This window comes from Ranitomeya imitator, chromosome 8 (genome assembly GCF_032444005.1).
Source record: "Ranitomeya imitator isolate aRanImi1 chromosome 8, aRanImi1.pri, whole genome shotgun sequence".
Lineage (NCBI taxonomy): Eukaryota > Metazoa > Chordata > Amphibia > Anura > Dendrobatidae > Ranitomeya > Ranitomeya imitator.
The window spans coordinates 94,543,626-94,564,340 of NC_091289.1; the positions used below are offsets into that span (position 1 = coordinate 94,543,626).

At 44.7% G+C, this 20,715-nt stretch overlaps 1 protein-coding gene across 1 annotated transcript in view; it reads left to right on the forward strand.

Annotated features, from left to right (window-relative positions):
- The window catches only part of MYH9 (myosin heavy chain 9), a 234,002-nt gene that overhangs the window by 92,464 nt on the left and 120,823 nt on the right, over positions 1 to 20,715 (forward strand). Inside the window, exons 11-15 of the mRNA XM_069737169.1 lie at positions 3,222 to 3,340; positions 3,609 to 3,761; positions 15,182 to 15,355; positions 15,439 to 15,612; positions 19,060 to 19,174. Of these exons, the coding sequence (XP_069593270.1) occupies positions 3,222 to 3,340; positions 3,609 to 3,761; positions 15,182 to 15,355; positions 15,439 to 15,612; positions 19,060 to 19,174 (735 nt within the window). The remainder of the gene's footprint in view (positions 1 to 3,221; positions 3,341 to 3,608; positions 3,762 to 15,181; positions 15,356 to 15,438; positions 15,613 to 19,059; positions 19,175 to 20,715) is intronic.

Here is a 20,715-nt window from a genome sequence, read left to right on the forward strand (position 1 = left end):
TAAGGTGGATCCCCAGCTGTCGGGCTGTGGAGCGGAGTCAATAGCAACTGTAAAATGTAGCTGGCTAGATGGAGGTAAAGAGCTCCCTCTGTCATCCATAGACTATCCCCCTTTCAGATGCTGATGGATTTCTATGGCAGCTTGGGGCCTAGCCATGCAGTTTATGGCTGTAATGTATTATGTCTAACTGGATCAAATAGGGATAGCAAAATGGCAAATACATAAGTATTGCAGTGCATCATAGGAGCAATTGTGGTCCCCTAATTTAATAAAATATTTAAAAAGTTAAAGAAATCCACAAGCATTTAGCCACTTATTATACTACTAGATGGTGGCCCGATTCTAACGCATCGGGTATTCTAGAATATGCATGCCCACGTAGTATGTTGCACAGCCCACGTAGTATGTTGCACAGCCCACGTAGTATGTTGCACAGCCAGGTTTGTCACAGGTGAAAAAATGGAAGAAAAAAAAAAAAACATACTCACCTTTCCGGAGGCCTGTTGTAGTCCACGGCAGCTTGCGGTCCCAGGGTTGGTATCAGAGCGCAGGACCTGTGATGACGTCGCGGTCACATGACCGTGACGTCATGGCAGGTCCTTCTGCCATACCAGCTTTGCCACCGGAAACTGCAGCGGAAGATGGCGGCCGGCGGGAGCGGCTCAGCGTACAACGGAGGGTGAGTATAGCAGGTTTCTTGTTTTTGTTTTTTTTGTTTGTTTTGTTTTGTTTTATTTTTAACATTACTTTTTTACTATTGATGCCGCATAGGCAGCATCAGTAGTAAAATGTTGGGGACACACAGGGTTAATAGCGGCGGTAACGGAGTGCGTTACCCGCGGCATAACGTGGTCCGTTACCGCCGGCATTAACCCTGTGTTAGCGGTGACCGGAGGGGAGTATGCAGGCGACAAACACTGACTGACTGTGGTGAGTAAGGAGCCATTTTCTTTCGGACTGTGCCCATCGCTGATTGGTCGCAGCAGCCATGATAGGCAGCTGCCGAGACCAATCAGCGAATGAATAACCGTGACAGAAGGACAGACAGACGGAAGTGACCCTTAGACCATTATATAGTAGATTCATTAGGACTTCTGAATGCTTTGTCAGTTATGTACAGACATTCACCCCCCATTGCCAAAGTGGATGATTTTTTAAGACCCAAATAGACCTTTTAAAGGGTGTTCTCAAATGGTCTCTTGAGCAGTTCAGTGTAATGCATTCTCCTTAGTTTTTTTTCCTGGCTTCTAGCAGGGCAGACTTTCCTGAGGGACAGCTCTGCTGAGAAGTAAAACTAAAGCTGTGCCCAAGTTCTGTAGCACGTTCTGCTATTGGTGGTTTGTTCTATTGGTGGTTTGTTCGAAGATGTATTATGACTGTATTTAAACATAAAGCTTTAGGCTACTTTCACACTTGCGTCGTGCACTGCACGTCGCAATGCGTCGTTTAGGAGAAAAAACACATCCTGCAAAAGTGCTTGCAGGATGCGTTTTTTCTCCATTGACTAACATTATCGACGCTTTGCCACACGTCGTGCGACTGTTGTGGCGGACCGTCTGCAGCAAAAAAGTTACATGTAACGTTTTTTGCAGCGTTGTGTCCGCCATTTCCGACCGCGCATGCGCGGCAGGAACGCCGCCCCCACCTCCCCGCAACTCACAATGGGGCAGCGGATGCGCTGGAAAATGCATCCGCTGCCCCCGTTGTACGGCGCATTCACTGCTAGCGTCGGTACGTCGGCCCGACGCACTGCGACGGGCCAAGTATGACTTTAGTGTGAAAGTAGCCTTAAGGTACTGTCACACTAGACGATATCGCTAGCGATCCGTGACGTTGCAGCGTCCTGGCTAGCGATATCGTCCAGTGTGACAGGCAGCAGCGATCAGGCCCCTGCTGTGCTGTCGCTGGTCGGGGAAGAAAGTCCAGAACTTTATTTGGTCGCTGGACTCCCCTCAGACATTGCTGAATCAGCGTGTGTGACACCGATTCAGCGATGTCTTCACTGGTAACCAGGGTAAACATCGGGTAACTAAGCGCAGGGCCGCGCTTAGTAACCCGATGTTTACCCTGGTTACCATCCTAAAAGTAAAAAAAAAACACAGTACATACTTACCTACAGCCGTCTGTCCTCCAGCGCTGTGCTCTGCTCTCCTCCTGCACTGACTGAGCGTCGGGCAGCCGGAAAGCAGAGCGGTGACGTCACCGCTCTGCTTTCCGGCCGCTGTGCTCACACAGCCAGTACAGGAGGAGAGCAGAGCACAGCGCTGGAGGACAGATAGCTGTAGGTAAGTATGTAGTGTTTGTTTTTTTTTACTTTTAGGATGGTAACCAGGGTAAACATCGGGTTACTAAGCGCGGCCCTGCGCTTAGTTACCCGATGTTTACCCTGGTTACCGGCATCGTTGGTCGCTGGAGAGCTGTCTGTGTGACAGCTCTCCAGCGACCAAACAGCGACGCTGCAGCGATCCGGATCGTTGTCGGTATCGCTGCAGCGTCGCTAAGTGTGACGGTACCTTTACATTTGAATAAGCACATAGCTCTGAACAGTGCAGAGAAGAGCTTGTTGGCAGATGATTTATAACTGCATCTCTTCAGGAGATAAGGGGAAGAATGTGAGCAGATAAGGCTTAACATCCCTGTCAGCTCTCTGCAGCCCTGTGATTTGTATGCCACAGTGTCTTTCTTCATGTGCAGGCATTGCAGGACCTTGGGTATCCATGGATATGACCACTGATATAGTGACAGTTAGCGAAGTGCTGGTGGTCACAACCATGGATACTGCAATGCCTGCATATGAGGAAAGAGACACAGAGAATCTGATTCTATATTCCATTTCTAATAGGAAGTATTTGCTAATTATTACACCTACTACATATTGGGATATGAACTTGTGGATGGGAAGACCACTTTAAACCCTCTCGTGGAATGAAAGTACTGTCCAGGCTTGGCCGGGTGTGGAGGCGAAGATGCAGGGAAACCAACTATACAGCATAAAAGCTCTCCAGAGAAGATGGACCGCATGAAAAGAAGCTTGAAATTGGCTGGCTTTTTCTAAAAAATAATTCAAGCATTTTAAGAACTTGAATGCCCCATTGAAGGGGTTAAAGTCAAAATGTTTATCTTGCATTATGAAATATTAAGAATATATCCTATAAACACTGTTAAAACCTAACTTTAACTTGATAGACTAAAACATTATCTTATTTTAATGTTTTGTTTAGCTGCTCAGAAGGTGTGTCATCTTTTGGGAATTAATGTTAATGACTTTACAAGAGGAATCCTCACACCACGCATAAAAGTTGGTAGAGACTATGTACAAAAAGCGCAAACTAAAGAACAGGTAAGTCATTTTCTGGTTGAAACCTAAACTAAGGCAGTTATTCCCAAATGCGGTCCTCGTGATTACCCCAACAGATCATGGTTTTAAGATTTCCCTAGTATTGATTCCTTAATCGCCTACTCACTACTAAGAAAATCCTAAAAACATGACCTGTGGGGGGTCAGGCTTAAGGACTGGAATTTCAGAAACCCTGCACTAGTGCAGTGAAATATACCGTAATTCACTTTTAATAATCCACATATTTCTAATTGATTCCTTCGTTTCTTAGGCAGACTTTGCTATCGAGGCACTTGCTAAAGCAACATATGAGCGCATGTTCCGCTGGCTTGTGATGCGTGTTAATAAAGCCCTAGACAAAACAAAGAGGCAAGGGGCTTCATTCATTGGCATTCTGGATATTGCTGGCTTTGAGATTTTTGAGGTAATATCTTTTAATACTCTGGTATCACCTTACACCTTCATACACAATGTTGTCCATGTACAGCACAAGGGTGGAGCAAGCACAGGAACGGCGCCTGTAACCTTCTGCAGAATGAGCCAGCCACCTCAACAGCCAGGATCGCAGATTTGTCTGCGCGGCCAACACATGGGTACCCTGACAGCGAGATACTCTGCTCATGGGTTAACAATGGCCTCTGTGACTGCCATATGCCTCAACTGAGTAGACTTCACAAGAGGCTGGGCCACATAGGCGAACAGTCACACACTGGTTGGATAATGCGCTGCACAACATAGGTTGTATAATGTGACCATTGATAGTCCTTAGGTGGGACTAATGAATATTGTTTAAAAAAAAAAAAAATTCTAAACAAAAGTAAAATCTAGACTACATAAACTTGACATGGTAACTGTCGGACACACACACACACACACACTATGCAATCATCCGCTTCAGGCGACTGGTACTTCTGTTCTGATCAGTGGTCAGAATGGTGACCTGCTATTTTCCACAATATCACTGGTTTCCCCAAGTAATAATGTTAACACCTGTACTCTCCTCAGGAGCCATCCCAGCTGACTGCTCCCTGGGGCCTATAAGGCCTTATAGGATCCCTGTTTGACTGGCCCTTCCTTCGAACATAACTGATATCCAGAGGAAGTGAAAGCTGTAGGCTCCTTTTTCACTAATTTTGGATGTCTAATTTGTCCAAAGGAAAGGGTGAAACCAGCACTGATTTAGCTGCAGGGATAGGGTGGCATAAGGATAACAAGTGCAGACACAATCTAGAGAAGGCGCTGACACCAGAGGAGAGTACCATATATACTCGAGTATAAGCCGACCCGAGTATAATCCGAACCCCCCAATTTTGCCACAAAAAACTGGGAAAACTTATTGACTCGAGTATAAGCCTAGGGTAGGAAATGCAGCAGCTACCGGTGAATTTCAAAAATAAAAATAGATGCTCCATACCGTTCATTATTGCCCCATAAGATGCTCCATGTAAAGCTGTGCCATATATAATGCTCCATACTGTTCATTATTGCCCCATAGATGTGCCATATAGTGCGCTGCACCGTTCATCATTGCCCCATAGATGTGCCATATAAAGCTGTGCCATATAGTGCTCTGCACCGTTCATTATTGCCCCATAGCTGCCATATAGTGCTCTGCGCCGTTCAGTATTGCCCCATAGCTGCCATATAGTGCTCTGCGCCGTTCTGTATTGCCCCATAGCTGCCATATAGTGCTCTGCGCCGTTCAGTATTGCCCCATAGCTGCCATATAGTGCTCTGCGCCGTTCAGTATTGCCCCATAGCTGTGCCATAGAAATCTGTGCCATTGCTGCTGCTGCTGCAATAAAAAAAAAAAAAAAACACATACTCACCTCGCTGCTTTCAGCTCCCAGCGTCCGGTCCCGGCGTCTCTCCGCACTGACTGATCAGGCAGAGGGCGCCGCGCACACTATATGCGTCATCGCACCCTCTGACCTGAACAGTCAGAGCAAGAGGACGCGAAGACAGCGGCTGGAACGGGGACAGGTGAATATAAAATACTTACCTGGTCCCGGCGTCCGGCTCCCTCTGCCTGTCACATGGTCTTCGGTGCCGCAGCTCTTCCTGTCAGCGGTCACCGGCACCGCTGATTAGAGAAATGAATATGTGGCTCCACCCCTATGGGAGGTGGAGCCGCGTATTCATTTCTCTAATGAGCGGTCCCACGTGACCACTGACAGGAAGAGCTGCAGCACCGAAGACTGTGTGACAGGCAGAGGGAGCGCCAGGATCGCTGGGACTAGGTAAGTATGCCTCAGTGCCCTTTCCCCCTCACCCGCTGACCCCACCGCTACCGTGACTCGAGTATAAGCCGAGAGGGGCACTTTCAGCCCTGGGATCCAGTGAAGGGATTGACAGAGGTGAGAGGCCGGGGAATAGCGGGGGGATAGGTGGATTAGTCGGGCAGCAGAGTTTAGAATAGATTGGAGGGGTGCAAGAGTATTAGAGGGGAGGCCACAGAGCAGGAGGTTGCAGTAGTCAAGGCGAGAGATGAGGCCATGGACTAGGGTTTTTGCTGATTCTTGGTTGAGGAATGTACGGATCTGTGAAATATTTTTGAGTTGAAGGCGGCAGGAAGTGGAAAGGGCTTGGATATGCGGTTTGAAGGAGAGATCCGTGTCAAGTATTACCCCGAGACAGCAAGCTTGTAGGACTAGGGAGGGTGGGCAGCCATTTACTGTAATGGATAAGTTCGTTGGGGGTGGGGGGGTCACGTGAGATAGGGGGTGGGGGGAGAAGATGATGAATTCTGTTTTAGTTCATGTTAAGTTTTAGAAATCTAGCGGAGAAGGATTAAATAGCGGATAGACATTGAGGGATTCTGGTTAGTAGGGTGGTGATATCTGGTCCAGAGATGTAGATCTGTGTGTCATCAGCATAGAGATGATACTGAAAACCATGAGATTCTATGAGCTGTCCCAGGCCAAAAGTTTAAATGGAGAAGAGCAGGGGCCCTAGAACTGAACCTTGCGGGTCTCCCGACAGATGGGGGGTGAGGAGGTGGTGTGTGAATGGGAGATGCTGAATGTTCGGTCAGATAGGTATGACAAGATCCAGGATAGGGCAAAGTCTGTGATGCCAAGGGATGAGAGGGTCTGTAGTAATAGGAAATGGTCCAGGAGGAGGAGGATAGAGTAGTGTGAGTGTCGCTTGCTCTTGGCAGTTAATAGGTCATTGGTGACCTTAGTTAAAGCAGTTTCAGTGGAGTGGTGTGACCAGAAGCCTGATTGTAAGCGGTCGACGTGGTGTTCCAGTAGCTTGGAGGCATAGGGGAGAAGTGATATAGGGCGATAGCTAGATACAGAGGATGGGTCAAGTGGGCTTTTTGAGTATAGGTGTGATTTGAGGCATGTTTAACCCCTTAATCCCATATGACGTACTATCCCGTCCAGGTGACCTGGGACTTAATTCCAAGGGACGGGATAGTACGTCATATGCGATCGGCCGCGCTCACGGGGGGATCGCGGCCGGGTGTCAGCTGCCTATCGCAGCTGACATCCGGCACTATGTGCCAGGAGTGGTCACGGACCGCTCCCGGCACATTAACCCCCGGCACACCGCGATCAAAGATGATCGCGGTGTGCCGGCGGTGCAGGGAAGCATCGCGCAGGGAGGGGGCTCCCTGCGCGCTTCCCTGAGACGATCGGTACACGGTGATGTACTCACCGTGTACCGAGCGTCTTCTCCCTGCAGTCCCCGAATCCAAAATGGCCGCTGGGCTGCATCCGGGTCCTGCAGGGAGCACTTCCGGGTCAGGATCAGGCTGCAGCTGCAGCTCTAATCCTGCCCGGCTGTATGTCAGATCACCGATCTAACAGAGTGCTGTGCACACTGTCAGATCGGTGATCTGTATTGTCCCCCCCTGGGACAAAGTGAAAAAGTAAAAAAAAAAATGTCCACACTTGTTAAAAAAAAAAAAAATTCCTAAATAAAGCAGAAAAAAAAAATATTATTATTATATTATAAATACATTTCTTTACATAAAAAAAAAACAAAAAAACAATAAAAGTACACATTTAGTATCGCCGCGTCCGTAACGACCCGACCTATAAAACTGGCCCACAAGTTAACCCCTTCAGTGAACACCGTAAGAAAAAAAAAAACGAGCCAAAAAACAACGCTTTATTATCATAACGCTGAACAAAAAGTGGAATAACACGCGATCAAAAAGACGGATATAAATAACCATGGTACCTCTGAAAACGTCATCTTGTCCCGCAAAAAACGAGCCGCCATATAGCATCATAACCAAAAAAATAAAAAAGTTATAGTCCTCAGAATAAAGCGATGCCAAAATAATTATTTTTTCTATAAAATAGCTTTTATCGTATAAAAGCGCCAAAACATAAAAAAAATGATATAAATGAGGTATCGCTGTAATCGTACTGACCCGAAGAATAAAACTGCTTCATCAATTTTACCAAACGCTGGTTTTTGGTCATTCTGCCTCACAAAAAATCGGAATAAAAAGCGATCAAAAACTGTCACATGTCCGAAAATGTAACCGATAAAAACGTCAACTCGTCCCGCAAAAAACAAGACCTCACATGACTGTGGACCAAAATATGGAAAAATTATAGGTCTCAAAATGTGGAGACGCAAAAACTTTTTTGCTATAAAAAGCGTCTTTTAGTGTGTCACGGCTGCCAATCGTAAAAATCCGATATAAAAAACGCTATAAAAGTAAATCAAACCCCCCTTCATCACCCCCTTAGTTAGGCTAGGTTCACATTGCGTTAATGGGTTAACGCTAACGGACAGCGTTGCACGGCGAAAATGTCACAATTAACGCCGTGCAACGGGTCCGTTAGCACAACCATTGACAGCAATGTGATTTTCGGGTGTAGCGCATCGCTAGAGCGTGCCATTTTCGGCTCGCGCTAGCAAGGTGCCATTCTTTTGTGGCGCGCCTCAGACGCTGCTTGCAGCGTCCGCGGCGCGCCCGAGGTCCGATCCCCGATCTTCCAGACCGGGGACGTTAACGCGACCACTAAACACGACACCTAAAAAGACATTGCGTTAGCGCAATCCGCTAGTGCTAAACGGATTTCGCTAACGCAATGTGAACCTAGCCTTAGGGAAAAATAATAAAATTAAAAAAAATGTATTTATTTCCATTTTCCCATTAGGGTTAGGGTTAGGGCTAGGGTTAGGGTTTGGATTACATTTACGGTTGGGATTAGGGTTGGGATTAGAATTAGGGGTGTGTCAGGGTTAGGTGTGTGGTTAGGGTTACAGTTGGGATTAGGGTTAGGGGTGCGTTTGGATTAGGGTTTCATTTATAATTGGGGGGTTTCCACTGTTTAGACACATCAGGGGCTCTCCAAACGCGACATGGCGTCCGATCTCAATTCCAGCCAATTCTGCATTGAAAAAGTAAAACAGCGCTCCTTCACTTCCGAGCTCTCCCGTGCGCCCAAACAGGGGTTTACCCCAACATATGGGGTATCATCGTACTCGAGACAAATTGGACAACAACTTTTTGGGTCCAAGTTCTCTAGTTATCCTTGGGAAAATAAAAATTTGGGGGGCTAAAAATCATTTTTGTGGGGAAAAAAAAGGATTTTTTATTTTCACGGCTCTGCGTTGTAAACTGTAGTGAAACACTTGGGGGTTCAAAGTTTTCACAACACATCTAGATAAGTTCCGTGGGAGGTCTAGTTTCCAATATGAGGTCACTTGTGGGTGGTTTCTACTGTTTGGGTACATCAGGGGCTCTGCAAATGCAACGTGACGCCTGCAGACCAATCCATCTAAGTCTGCATTCCAAATGGCGCTCCTTCCCTTCCGAGCTCTGCCAAGCGCCCAAACAGTGGTTCCCCCCCACATATGGGGTATCGGCGTACTCAGGACAAATTGGACAACAACTTTTGGGGTCCAATTTATGTTACCCTTGTGAAAATACAAAACTGGGGGCTAAAAAATAATTTTTGCGAAAAAAAAAAAAAAAAATTATTTGAACGGCTCTGCGTTATAAACTGTAGTGAAACACTTGGGGGTTCAAAGCTCTCAAAACACATCTAGATAAGTTCCTTAGGGGGTCTAGTTTCCAAAATGGTGTCACTTGTGGGGGGTTTTAATGTTTAGGCACATCAGGGGCTCTCCAAACCAACATGGCGTCCCATCTTAATTCCAGTCAATTTTGCATTGAAAAGTCAAATGGCGCTCCTTCCCTTCCGAGCTCTGCTATGCACCCAAAAAGTGGTTTACCCCCACATATGGGGTATCATCGCACTCAGGACAAATTGCACAACAACTTTTGTGGTCTAATTTCTTCTCTTACCCTTGGGAAAATAAAAAATTGGGGGCGAAAAGATCATTTTTGTGAAAAAATACGATTTTTTATTTTTACGGCTCTGCATTATAAACTTCTGTGAAGCAATTGGTGGGTCAAAGTGGTCACCACACATCTAGATAAGTTCCTTAGGGTGTCTACTTTCAAAAATGGTGTCACTTGTGGGGGGTTTCAATGTTTAGGCACATGAGGGGCTCTCCAAACGCAACATGGCGTCCCATCTCAATTCCTGTCAATTTTGCATTTAAAAGTCAAATGGCGCTCCTTTCCTTCCGAGCTATGCCATGCGCCCAAACAGTGGTTTACCCCCACATATGGGGTATCAGCATACTCAGTACAGATTGTACAACAATGTTTGGCATCCATTTTATCCTGTTACCCTTGGTAAAATAAAACAAATTGGAGCTGAAATAAATTTTGTGTGAAAAAAAGTTAAATATTCATTTTTATTTAAACATTCCAAAAATTCCTGTTAAACCCCTGAAGGGTTAATAAACTTCTTGAATGTGGTTTTGAGCACCTTGAGGGGTGCAGTTTTTAGAATGGTGTCACACTTGGGTATTTTCTATCATATAGACCCCTCAAAATGACATCAAATGAGATGTGGTCCCTAAAAAAAATGGTGTTGTAAAAATGAGAAATTGCTGGTAAACTTTTAACCCTTATAACTCACTAACAAAAAAAAATTTTGGTTCCAAAATTGTGCTGATGTAAAGTAGACATGTGGGAAATGTTACTTATTAAGTATTTTGTGTGACATATCTCTGTGATTTAATTGCATAAAAATTCAAAATTGGAAAATTGCGAAATTTTCATAATTTTCGCCAAATTTCCGTTTTTTTCACAAATAAACGCAGGTACTATCAAAGAATTTTTACCATTGTCATGAAGTACAATATGTCACGAGAAAACAATGTCAGATTCACTGGGATCCGTTGAAGCGTTCCAGAGTTATAACCTCATAAAGGGACAGTGGTCAGAATTGTAAAAATTGGCCCGGTCATTAACGTGCAAACCACCCTCGGGGCTTAAGGGGTTAAAGCTTGAGGGGAAAACACCAGTTAGTGATAGGTTGAAGAGATGGGTTCGAGTTGGCATGAAGACTGTGGCGAGGTTTGGGATGAAGTGGGAAGGGATCGGGTCAAGTGCACAGGTGGTGAGATGCGATCTTGAGTAGAATGGAGAGTCGATGTTCTGTAGTAGTGGAGAAGTTGGTTTTGGAGGTGGAGGGCTGGGTAGTTGGGAGGTTGTCGACTAAAACTGTCTCTGATGCTATCAATCTTCTGCTTGAAAAATGAGGCAAAGTCTTCAGCGGAGATAAGTGGGGAGGGAGGAGGTGCTGGGGGACGGAGGGGAGGAGAGAATTGAAGGTGATGAATAACTGTTTAGGGTTGTGAGACAGGATATGAGATGAGAAGTAGGTTTGTTTAGCTGTGGCGAGTGTGGTCTTGAAAGTAGTGAGGGACTGTTTGAATGCGATGAAGTGCTCGTTGGAGTGGGATCTTTTCCATCTCCGCTCTGCAGCCCTGGAAGCTCGCCTCAGGTCTTTGGTCAGGCTGGTGTGCCAGGGCTGTCTGTTGATTTTGCGAGCTTTGGTATGTGTGAGAGGGGCAAGAGATTCCAAAGCTGCAGCTATTGTGGTGTTATATAGAGCGGCAGTGTCATCCACATTGTGTAGGGAACTTATATCTGTGAGAGGGAGGAGGGATTCAGAGAATGAGTGTAGGTCAAGGTGTTTAAGATTTCTGTGAGGGTGTACAAGTTTGTGGGGTGGGGATTGTAGACATGGAGTGGAGAGGGAAGAGAATGTGAGTAGATTGTGGTCAGGACGAGGTGAGTTGGAGAGGTTAGATAGGGAGCAGAGGCGGGTGAAGATGAGGTCCAATGTGTGACCATCTTTGTGAGTGGCTGCAGAAGACCATTGAGTGAGGCCAAAGGAGGAAGGGGGATGTCCACAGAAAAAAAATGAAGTAGCCAGGTGGTGAAGTGGTCAAAGGTGGTGGCTGGCCCTGGGGGGCGGTAAATGACAGCCAGTTGGAGGTTGGTGGGGGCATCGATGCGCTCAGTGCACCTCAAAGGAAGGGAGGGTAACAGGGTGGCAGTGGGATTGGGGTGAAGGAGCAGTTATCTGACAGGAGAAAACCAACTCTTCCGCCATGCTTGCTGCTGGGGCGGGGTGTGTGAGAAAGGTGGAAGCCACCATACGAGAGTGCAGCAGGAGAGGCTGTGTCAGAAGGGGTGAGCCAGGTTTCAGTGATGGCGAGGAAGGAAAGTTTGGTAGTAACAAAAAGATTGTGGATGTAGGAAAGCTTGTTGCAGACAGAGCGAGTGTTCCACAGAGCTCCTGTTAGTGGGACTGGGGAAGTGGGGGCTGGGCGAATGGGTATAAGGTTAGAGAGGTTACGGAAATTTGTGATAGAGCGTGGAAGGGAGGTAGAACTGACTGTGGGGATGTGGTGAGGAGGACCAGGATTTGGAGAGATATCACCAGCAGTGAGAAGAAGCAGAGAAAGTGTTAGCAGGTTGGGAGCAGGAGAGGGCATGAGTTGGCTGTCTGTGCTTGGAGACAGAGGATTTTATGTTGAGGAACAGTTCAGAGGAGGAGGTGAGATGGATTTGGAGGATTGAAGAAGAGATGAACAGTTCTTTACTAGGAGTAGGGATTAGGGGAGTTTGCAGAAAGTGAAAGATTATAGGGGTGAAAGTGAAAACAAGCAGAAACACTGTTTACAGTGACTGTGTCCAGTTACCGTCAGTTCCCTTCTGGTTCAATTCTGGTTTTAATTCTAAATTAATCTTCACACTTCTAGGACACACTTATAGGAATCACAAACCAGACTAAAGTCATTGCAGACTTGTACTATGCAATATATGTACAACTAAGTGCATTCAGGTGTGAAGCAGAGAGGAATGGTCTCTGCTCATCTTTGTCAGAGAATTAAGAGTGGACCAGATGCATACAATCAAGCCAGAGTAAACAAGGTCATAAATAACACTGGGGTAAAGCTGGGGATAGATGGGCACACCATGAGAATGCAAGGAGCAGAGGAAAGTGTGTGGAAAGTTGGGTGATGTACTATGTGCACTTCATACAGACAAGGCAGGAGAGCAGGCTGGAGAGCTGGGTGGATGAACATACCTGTAGGAAGAATAGACATGCTGATTGGAGTGCGATGGTGGCAGATAGCAGGGCACAGTCTGTTTACATCCTTCTGGTTTTAATTCTAAATTAATATTCACACTTCAAGGACACACTTATAGGAGTCACACAGCAGACTAAAGTCATTGACCCTCTAACAGACTAAAAACATCAGCTCTCAGCCACCCCAGAAATGGCGCATCCGTAAGATGTGCTAATTCTGGAACTCGACGCCGCTTTTTCCACTTGCTTTGGTGCGGTGGCATGTGATAGTATTGGGGTTGCACCTTTTGTATTGTCAAGTGACATCAAACCCAGAGGTTAGTAATGTAGAGGAGTCTCTAAGATGCCCTCATTACTAACCCCATATTTATATTGAATATAAAATAAAAACACAGAATAAAGTTATTTATTTGAAATGATACTCCTTTATTGAACCTAAATTAAGCCATACTGGCATCACTGCCAATTTCACTGAAGAAAGTCTCCTGTAACAGAATTCAAATAATAAACAATATTACCCACCTGTCTGAAGTGAAGAGATAATCCATAATGTTCCATAACCATCCTGATGACTTTGAGAACAGTCACTGATGTGACTGCTCTCAAGGATAGCCAGCTCACACTGACACAGGAGTGTGTAATCACTCTTGCAGTGTGTAGTGCTGAACTGCTGTGAGAAATTTCACCGGAGTTCATCTGCTGATGAACACCTGATGAGGTCACTGACTGCGCTACTGTGTGAACTTGGGGCACATCAGCTGATTAATTCAATTTAACTTTCTCACCGCTGCTCAGTGCTACTCACTGCAGGAGTGATTACACAGTGTGCTGCCAGGTAGAGCAGTCGCATCAGCTGATGTGACTGCTCTACAAGTGATCTGAATTGTCGTGGGACAGTATGGATTACGGCGGATAGGTGAAGGGGATATGGTGGTTTGTTTATTTTTTTTCCAGGTGGCATGGGCATCTGGGATTAGTCGTTAAGATGAATCTTTATTTATTTTTACAAGCGTCAAAGGGCTTTACAGATTAGGTGTAAGGTGTGTGTGTGTGTGTATATATACTGTGGGTTTTTTTTTTTTACTTTAACCCTGCTGTTCTGTTCGGTCTGGGGAGACCTATTTTGAACTTTGGTATTTTTTGGGGTGTTCAAGATGCGGTTCTGAAACTTGTGGTTGATTGACTTAAATGAGGATGGGTCGGTCGGCCACGGGTTTCAGAGCCGCATCTTGAATATTTTAAAGAATATTGACGTTCAAAGTCGGTCATTTTTGACCAACAGAACAGCAGGGTTAAGCATAGGCGCTGCCTGCCCCCTCTTTTCTCACTGACAGCAGGTGTAAACTAATGAGACTACACCTTGCCCAACACTGTGACTTGTGGTAAGCTTTTTACCAGAAGTCAGTCACATCTGCAGACACACGCTGACATCTGATAATGTGACCCCGCAGCGCTCTGACCGACTGGATCTTATCGGCAGTAATGTTTACCGCCAATCAGAGCCACCGCGCCTATGTTTCTCGTTCTGTCACTGAGAGCAGCATGGGAAACGCCTGATATGAAGTCCGCAAAAACTCAGCAAATCCGCAAACCTTTTTATAACTGCGTTTTTCTTTTGCAGCATGTTTGGCTGACTCATTTGAAGTCAGTGGATGGAAAAACGTGGATTAAAAACGCACATTGAATTGACATGCTGCAGATTTAAAAGTATCACAAATTCAGAAAGGAAAATTGCTGATCATGTGCACAGCACTTCAGGATTCTCATTGAGTTTTCTGGCACCAGGATTCCCTAGCTGTTTGGGGCCAATTCCATGCAGAAAAAACGCAGATTGTGCACGCAGCAATAAGGTTACATTCAGTCTGTATTAACTGAAATGCCCTTTGTGTATATAGAACCCCTGGTGCAAACACACCCTCTCTACAGAACATGTTATGGCCTTGTCAAGTAATTTGTAAATCTTGGGGAATATCCTGACCATACATCTGATTTCTCTCCCAGGCCGGAGGCTCCTACATACTTTAGTATTTCTGCATTGTTCCTAGTAAAAGCCCTAGCCAACCAATAGTTGGTCAGACTGCCATCTATGCTGTTATCATGCCCTATAGTGAAGTGCATCCCCAGCTTTACAATGATAGACGGGTACTAAGCAAAGTACTAGCTGAATCGGATGGCATTGGCATTTTATCCTTGAAACACTTAGTGGATACTGTGACTTAATTTTTGGCACTTTTGTTATTTAATAATTTATGTAAAAAAAAAGTCTGATTTAACTATTTCTGCTGATGCATTCCCTTTAAGATGGTAAATAAGATATTAAAAATTGCTTTGCAACAAATTGTTGTAATAAAAGTGAACATTTAATTGAATAAATATTTTTATGGTAACAGATTTTTTTTCTCTTTTCTAGCTGAATTCATTTGAGCAGCTGTGTATAAATTACACAAATGAGAAGCTGCAGCAGCTATTCAATCACACAATGTTCATACTAGAACAAGAGGAGTACCAGCGAGAAGGGATCGAGTGGAATTTCATTGACTTCGGCCTAGACCTTCAGCCTTGTATTGACTTGATAGAACGACCTGTGAGTTACGCCTTATCACAATGATAAATATGTATCCTTCTTTGTTTCTTATTGTAACATTTTGGTAATGCTTTGTCCTGAAGGCTGGTCCCCCAGGTATACTGGCTCTCCTGGATGAGGAGTGTTGGTTTCCAAAAGCTACTGATAAAAGTTTTGTGGAGAAAGTTGTTCAGGAACAGGGCACCCATTCAAAATTCCAAAAGCCCAAACAGCTGAAAGATAAAGCGGACTTCTGCGTCATGCATTATGCTGGGAAGGTAATATGTTCTTAACTGTCACGATTCTGAAAGATGCATGTGTTGTCTCACTGCTGCCATGACAGCTGCTGTTTTCTCTGCCCCACTAGTGGCCAGTGAGCAATTCTGTAATTGATGTGGAAATTGTTTAGGCCGAATGTAGACATTCCTGAGGTTTCATGTGCAGGCCATGGGTCTTCCTATCCAAACACAAGGCTAATGTACTGACTGGTCACAGGTCTCCACACCCGAAATAAACAGCCTTGTAGGCATACATCATGGCCTGTGTACAGATTATCAGACAACTAAATTCTTCCTTGAGCCTCATTCACACGTCCATGTTGCGCAAATGTGTTCTATCCATGTTTTTCACGGACACAACATGTACTCAGTATGTCTGTTCAAAACTCGGACATGTTTTAGTTTTTTTTTTTTCCCCCTCTATTGTGGATGAAAAGTGCCAATACAAGTCTGGCTCTGTGAAAATTACGTACAGCACATGGATGGCATTGTGACATCTGTGTGCTTTGTGCTTCACATTGCAAAAGATAAGACGACCTTTGTAATTTGTGTGTGAAAAACACAATGTACACTGATGACAAAGACTTTTTTTTGTACGTGTATAAACGGTCGTGTGAATGAGGTCTTATGCTGTGAAATCGGTCTGCCTTCTCAATGCCAAGTTTCGATGAGGTGATAAATTGGCTTACACAATCAGGATAGTAAAGATAAATAAAAAATTCTGCAAAGTGTCCACTATTCCTAGGATTCTGCAGTTTATTTGCGGTGAGGCATCTAGGCTGCAGAAGCCAAACTCCTCAGTTTTTTTGTATGAATTGCAAAAATGTAATTGGTGACGAAAAACCTCCAAACTTGACTTTATCACTTAAGGATTCAAATAGATCTTACACCAGATATAACATTTCTACTAATGCACGCAAGTGTATTCTTGGTTAGAGATGGGCAGACATCTGGATGTTCAGGTCAAGCAGGTTTGGCCGAAGAGTAAAGTTGAGGTACTCGGACCCCATTTACTTTAATTGGAGACCCAAGCATCCAGTGTTTGCCACTCTGTCATGTGTATGACACCGTGGCAAACACTACCTCTGGCGGTAAAAAGATTACCTCTGGTCATACACCTGCTGCCTATAGTAAAAACGAGAGCTGGTGCGGCTGATAAGTAAATTTTAAATAAATTAAAAAAAAAAAAAAAAAAGTTGCTTCTTCTGTATTTGTGATAACCAGCAAGGCAAACCTGACTGCTGCAGGCTGCTTCTCAGTTGTCAGCGTTAGCAAGGCTAGTTATCAAAAATAGAGGGGTTTCCACACCATATTTTTAATCATTAAAATAATTTTTTTTAAAACTGCGGGTCCCCCTATTTGTGACAACCAGCCAAGCTAAAGCAGACAGGAGTTTGGAATTCTCAGGCTGGTAAGGGGCTATGGATATTGTAGGCTGATGGGAGCAGTAGTCCCATCAGCAGATGCCAGTGACCGTAGGTAAACTTTTTAACTCCGGTCACCGCTGCAGGAGTAGCATTTGTGGGTATGTGCACATGTTGCAGATTTGGCTGTGGAATTTTCTGCATTTCTTGGCAGAAAACGCAGGTCAGAATCTGCCCGGTTTTTTGTTTTTCTTTCTTGTTTTTTTTATCGCAGATTTGCTGCAGATACTGTGTGGATTTCATGCGTTTTTTTTTTTTTTTTTTTTTTTTACACCTGTGGATTTCTTATATGGAATGGGTTCAGAAATGCTGCAAATCCGCAAAAAGAATTGACATGGTCATTTTTTAATCCGCTGCGTTTTCCGTGCCAAATTTTCCACACCATTAGCACAGCCTTTTTATTTTTCCATTGATTTACATTGTACTGTAACTAACTTGCAGATCTGCAGCATTTCTGTGTGGAAAAACTTGCTGCGGATCCGCAGGAAATCTGCAACGTGTGCACATAGTCTGACAGCTTTGGAACCACGGCTCTGACGGTGGTAGTTTTACTGCAGGTCAGAGCCGCCAGGGTTTCTCGTGCTGTCGTGCAGATAAAACAAACACCTGGTGTTCAAGAGGCCGAACCTGAACAGTAAGCCTTCACTTCCTGGTGAAGTCAATGTTCGGGGTCCGTGCCTGAATAGGTGTTTGGTACGGACCCCAAACAATACGGTTTGGGTTGACCCATCTCTACTCTTGATTAATCCTCAGACCCGTTGTTTACAGCATAGGGGTTTTTAGCATGCTGCCGCCCACATCAGCAATTTAACGACCACCGATACACCTTTTACCTGCAGCAGTTAAAGGTACTTATTGCTCAGTGCTGCTTTTTAATGGTTCCAAGAAATGTATAGCAACCCCCAGCGTCAGATTATCTCTGGGGTCTTGGCTGCCGGGGGGCGCAGTGCACCTGACGAGATCTGGCAGCAACAATAGGGGACTTCTCCTATTGGTTCATTTTGATCACTGTGGTAGGGTCGATCACAGTGATCAAAATAAAAAAGGTAAATCAAACCTCCCTTTATCACCCCCTTACTTAAGATAAAAAAAAGTTGTTTTTTTTTATTATACCCATTTTCCCATTATAATTGGGGTTATAGCTAGTGTTGCGGTTGGGTTTGGGGCTGGGGTTGGAGTTAGGATTGAGGGTTTCTACTTTCTAGGGTCTCCAAACGCGACATGGCGCAGTTATAGATTCCAGCCAATTTTGCGTTAAAGTCAAACGGTGCTCCCTCCCTACTGAGCACTGCCATGCGCCCAAACAGTGGCTTTCCCCCACATTTGGGGTATCTGCGTACTCGGGAGAAATTGCACAACAAATTTTGTGGTCCATTTTCTCCTGATACCCTTGTGAAAATTAAGTTTGGTTCCAAAATTGTTTTAAGTAGACGTGGGACATGTTAACTATTTTGTGCGATATGGCTCTGATTTAAGGGCACAAAAATGAAAAGTTTGAAAATTGCAACATTTTCAAAATTTTTGCCAAATTTCCATTATCGTAAACTCAAGTCATATCGAAGAACTTTTACCACTAACATGAAGTACAGTATGTCATGAAAAGTCTCAATCAGTAGAATCTGTTGAAGCATTTCAGAGCTGTAACCTCATAGTGATGGTGGTCAGGATTGTAAAAATTGGCCTTGTCATAAGGACTAAATTGGCTCTCACAAAGGAGTTTAACACTGGCGCTGACCATATCACACAGGATGGCTGTCATGTGGGTTATCGTATGACTTTCTTGGCTCCATCCTGAGGAGATTCTTTTTGCCTTCTATCTACTTGTACACTGACTTTTTCTGTGCCTGCATAGAATTGGGAGTCTCGCTTTCTTGGTTGATCCATGGCCAGCTGAGGACCTTTTTTAAAAGTGGAGTAGTTTTAAGCAGTGGTGGTTTCATGATTATGTTAAAACACATGGGCATTTTATAAACTTTGCTTCAAAGTGAAGAACCCTCTAAGTGTCTTTCTGTTCTCTATATAGGTTGATTACAAAGCTGATGAGTGGCTTATGAAGAATATGGACCCACTTAATGATAATATTGCCACATTGCTGAATCAGTCATCTGATAAATTTGTGTCAGAACTTTGGAAAGATGGTGAGAAGTAATTCCAAGTCTACTTTCAATTTTTTTTGCCTTCCCCAACCCTTCACCCTGAATGTAAAGTGATTGTCATTTTCCAGGTGTTGACACTAAAATCAGCGTGGGTGTAACAATTCCTTTTGATACTTTGTTCACTCTGATCTTCTGTTTGCAGCTTCTTTCTTTCCAACCTTATAATTTCTCCTTTCCGTTAGATCTACAGAAATGGCACTTACCTTGAGGTGATTCAAAGTAGCAGGTATTGTGCATGGTGTGGCTATTCACCTGCCTGTCTGTTTGGTGTCCTTCACAAATCATTAAACCCCAGTCCTGAAGTCTAGTTCATCGCTAAGCACCATTATGGAATTCTAAGAACGGAATAGCTGATAAATGTTCTAGCTTTTTCATACAGTTGAATGTTTGAGCCGTATTGGGTGTAACTGCCGGTTTACTTATTTGGATTTTTTTTGCTCATCCTTATGAACAAAGACTCATTTAGAAAGCGTTTGTCATTTATTGTTGTGTAATTGTTGATGAAATGTTGCCAATTCACTGATTTAAAGGGAACCTGTCGCCCCCAAAATCGATGGTGAGGTAAGCTCACCGTCATCAGGGGCTTATCTACAGCATTCTGTAGTGCTGTAGATAAACCGCTGATGTTACCTGAAAGAGGAGAAAAAAAATGTTAGATTATACTCACCCAGGGAAGGTCCTGCTCTGATGGGTGTCTCAGGTCCGCTCCGGCACATCCCATCTTCATTCCATGACGTCCTTCTGGTCTTCACGCCGCGGCTCCGGCGCAGGTGTACTGATCTGCCCTGTTGAGGGCAGAGCAAAGTACTGCAGTGCGCAGGCGCCGGGCCTCTGACCTTTCCAGCGCCTGCGCACTGCAGTACTTTGCTCTGCCCTCAACAGGGCAGTCAAAGTACGCCTGCGCCGGAGCCGCGGCGTGAAGACCAGAAGAGGACGTCATGGAATGAAGATAGGAGGCGCGGAGCAGACCTGAGACACCCATTTGACCAGACCGCAGCGGGACCGCCCCTGGGTGAGTATAATCTACCGTCTTTTTTTTCTCCTCTTTCAGGTTACATCAGCAGCTTATCTACAGCATTCTGTAATGCTCTAGATAAGCCCCTGATGACAGTGAGCTTACCTCACCATCAATTTTGGGGGTGACAGGTTCCCTTTAATTTGCTCTTAACATTTTCTAATGTGTGGATGAGATTTGTTAAATACTTAGTGCTGCCTTTATAATGCACAATGGATTTCTGCCCTCAGATTGTCAGTAATATGACTAACCTTAGACAATATAAGGGTATGCGCCCAGGTTGTGAAAACGTGACTTAAAATCTGCTGTAGATGTTTGGTTTTCACACTTGACACCATTTTTTGTGCTTTTAGATTTGTGCAGCTCAATCAATAAACATGCCAAATGGGGCCGTGTTTCCATAGTTTCTGCTACTGAAAGGGGGTCGGTCTCATATCTGAGCTCCTCACTCACCTGTTACATTGAGAGCACTTCTTACAAATGGTGCCGGGAAGAGTGATAATGTCTG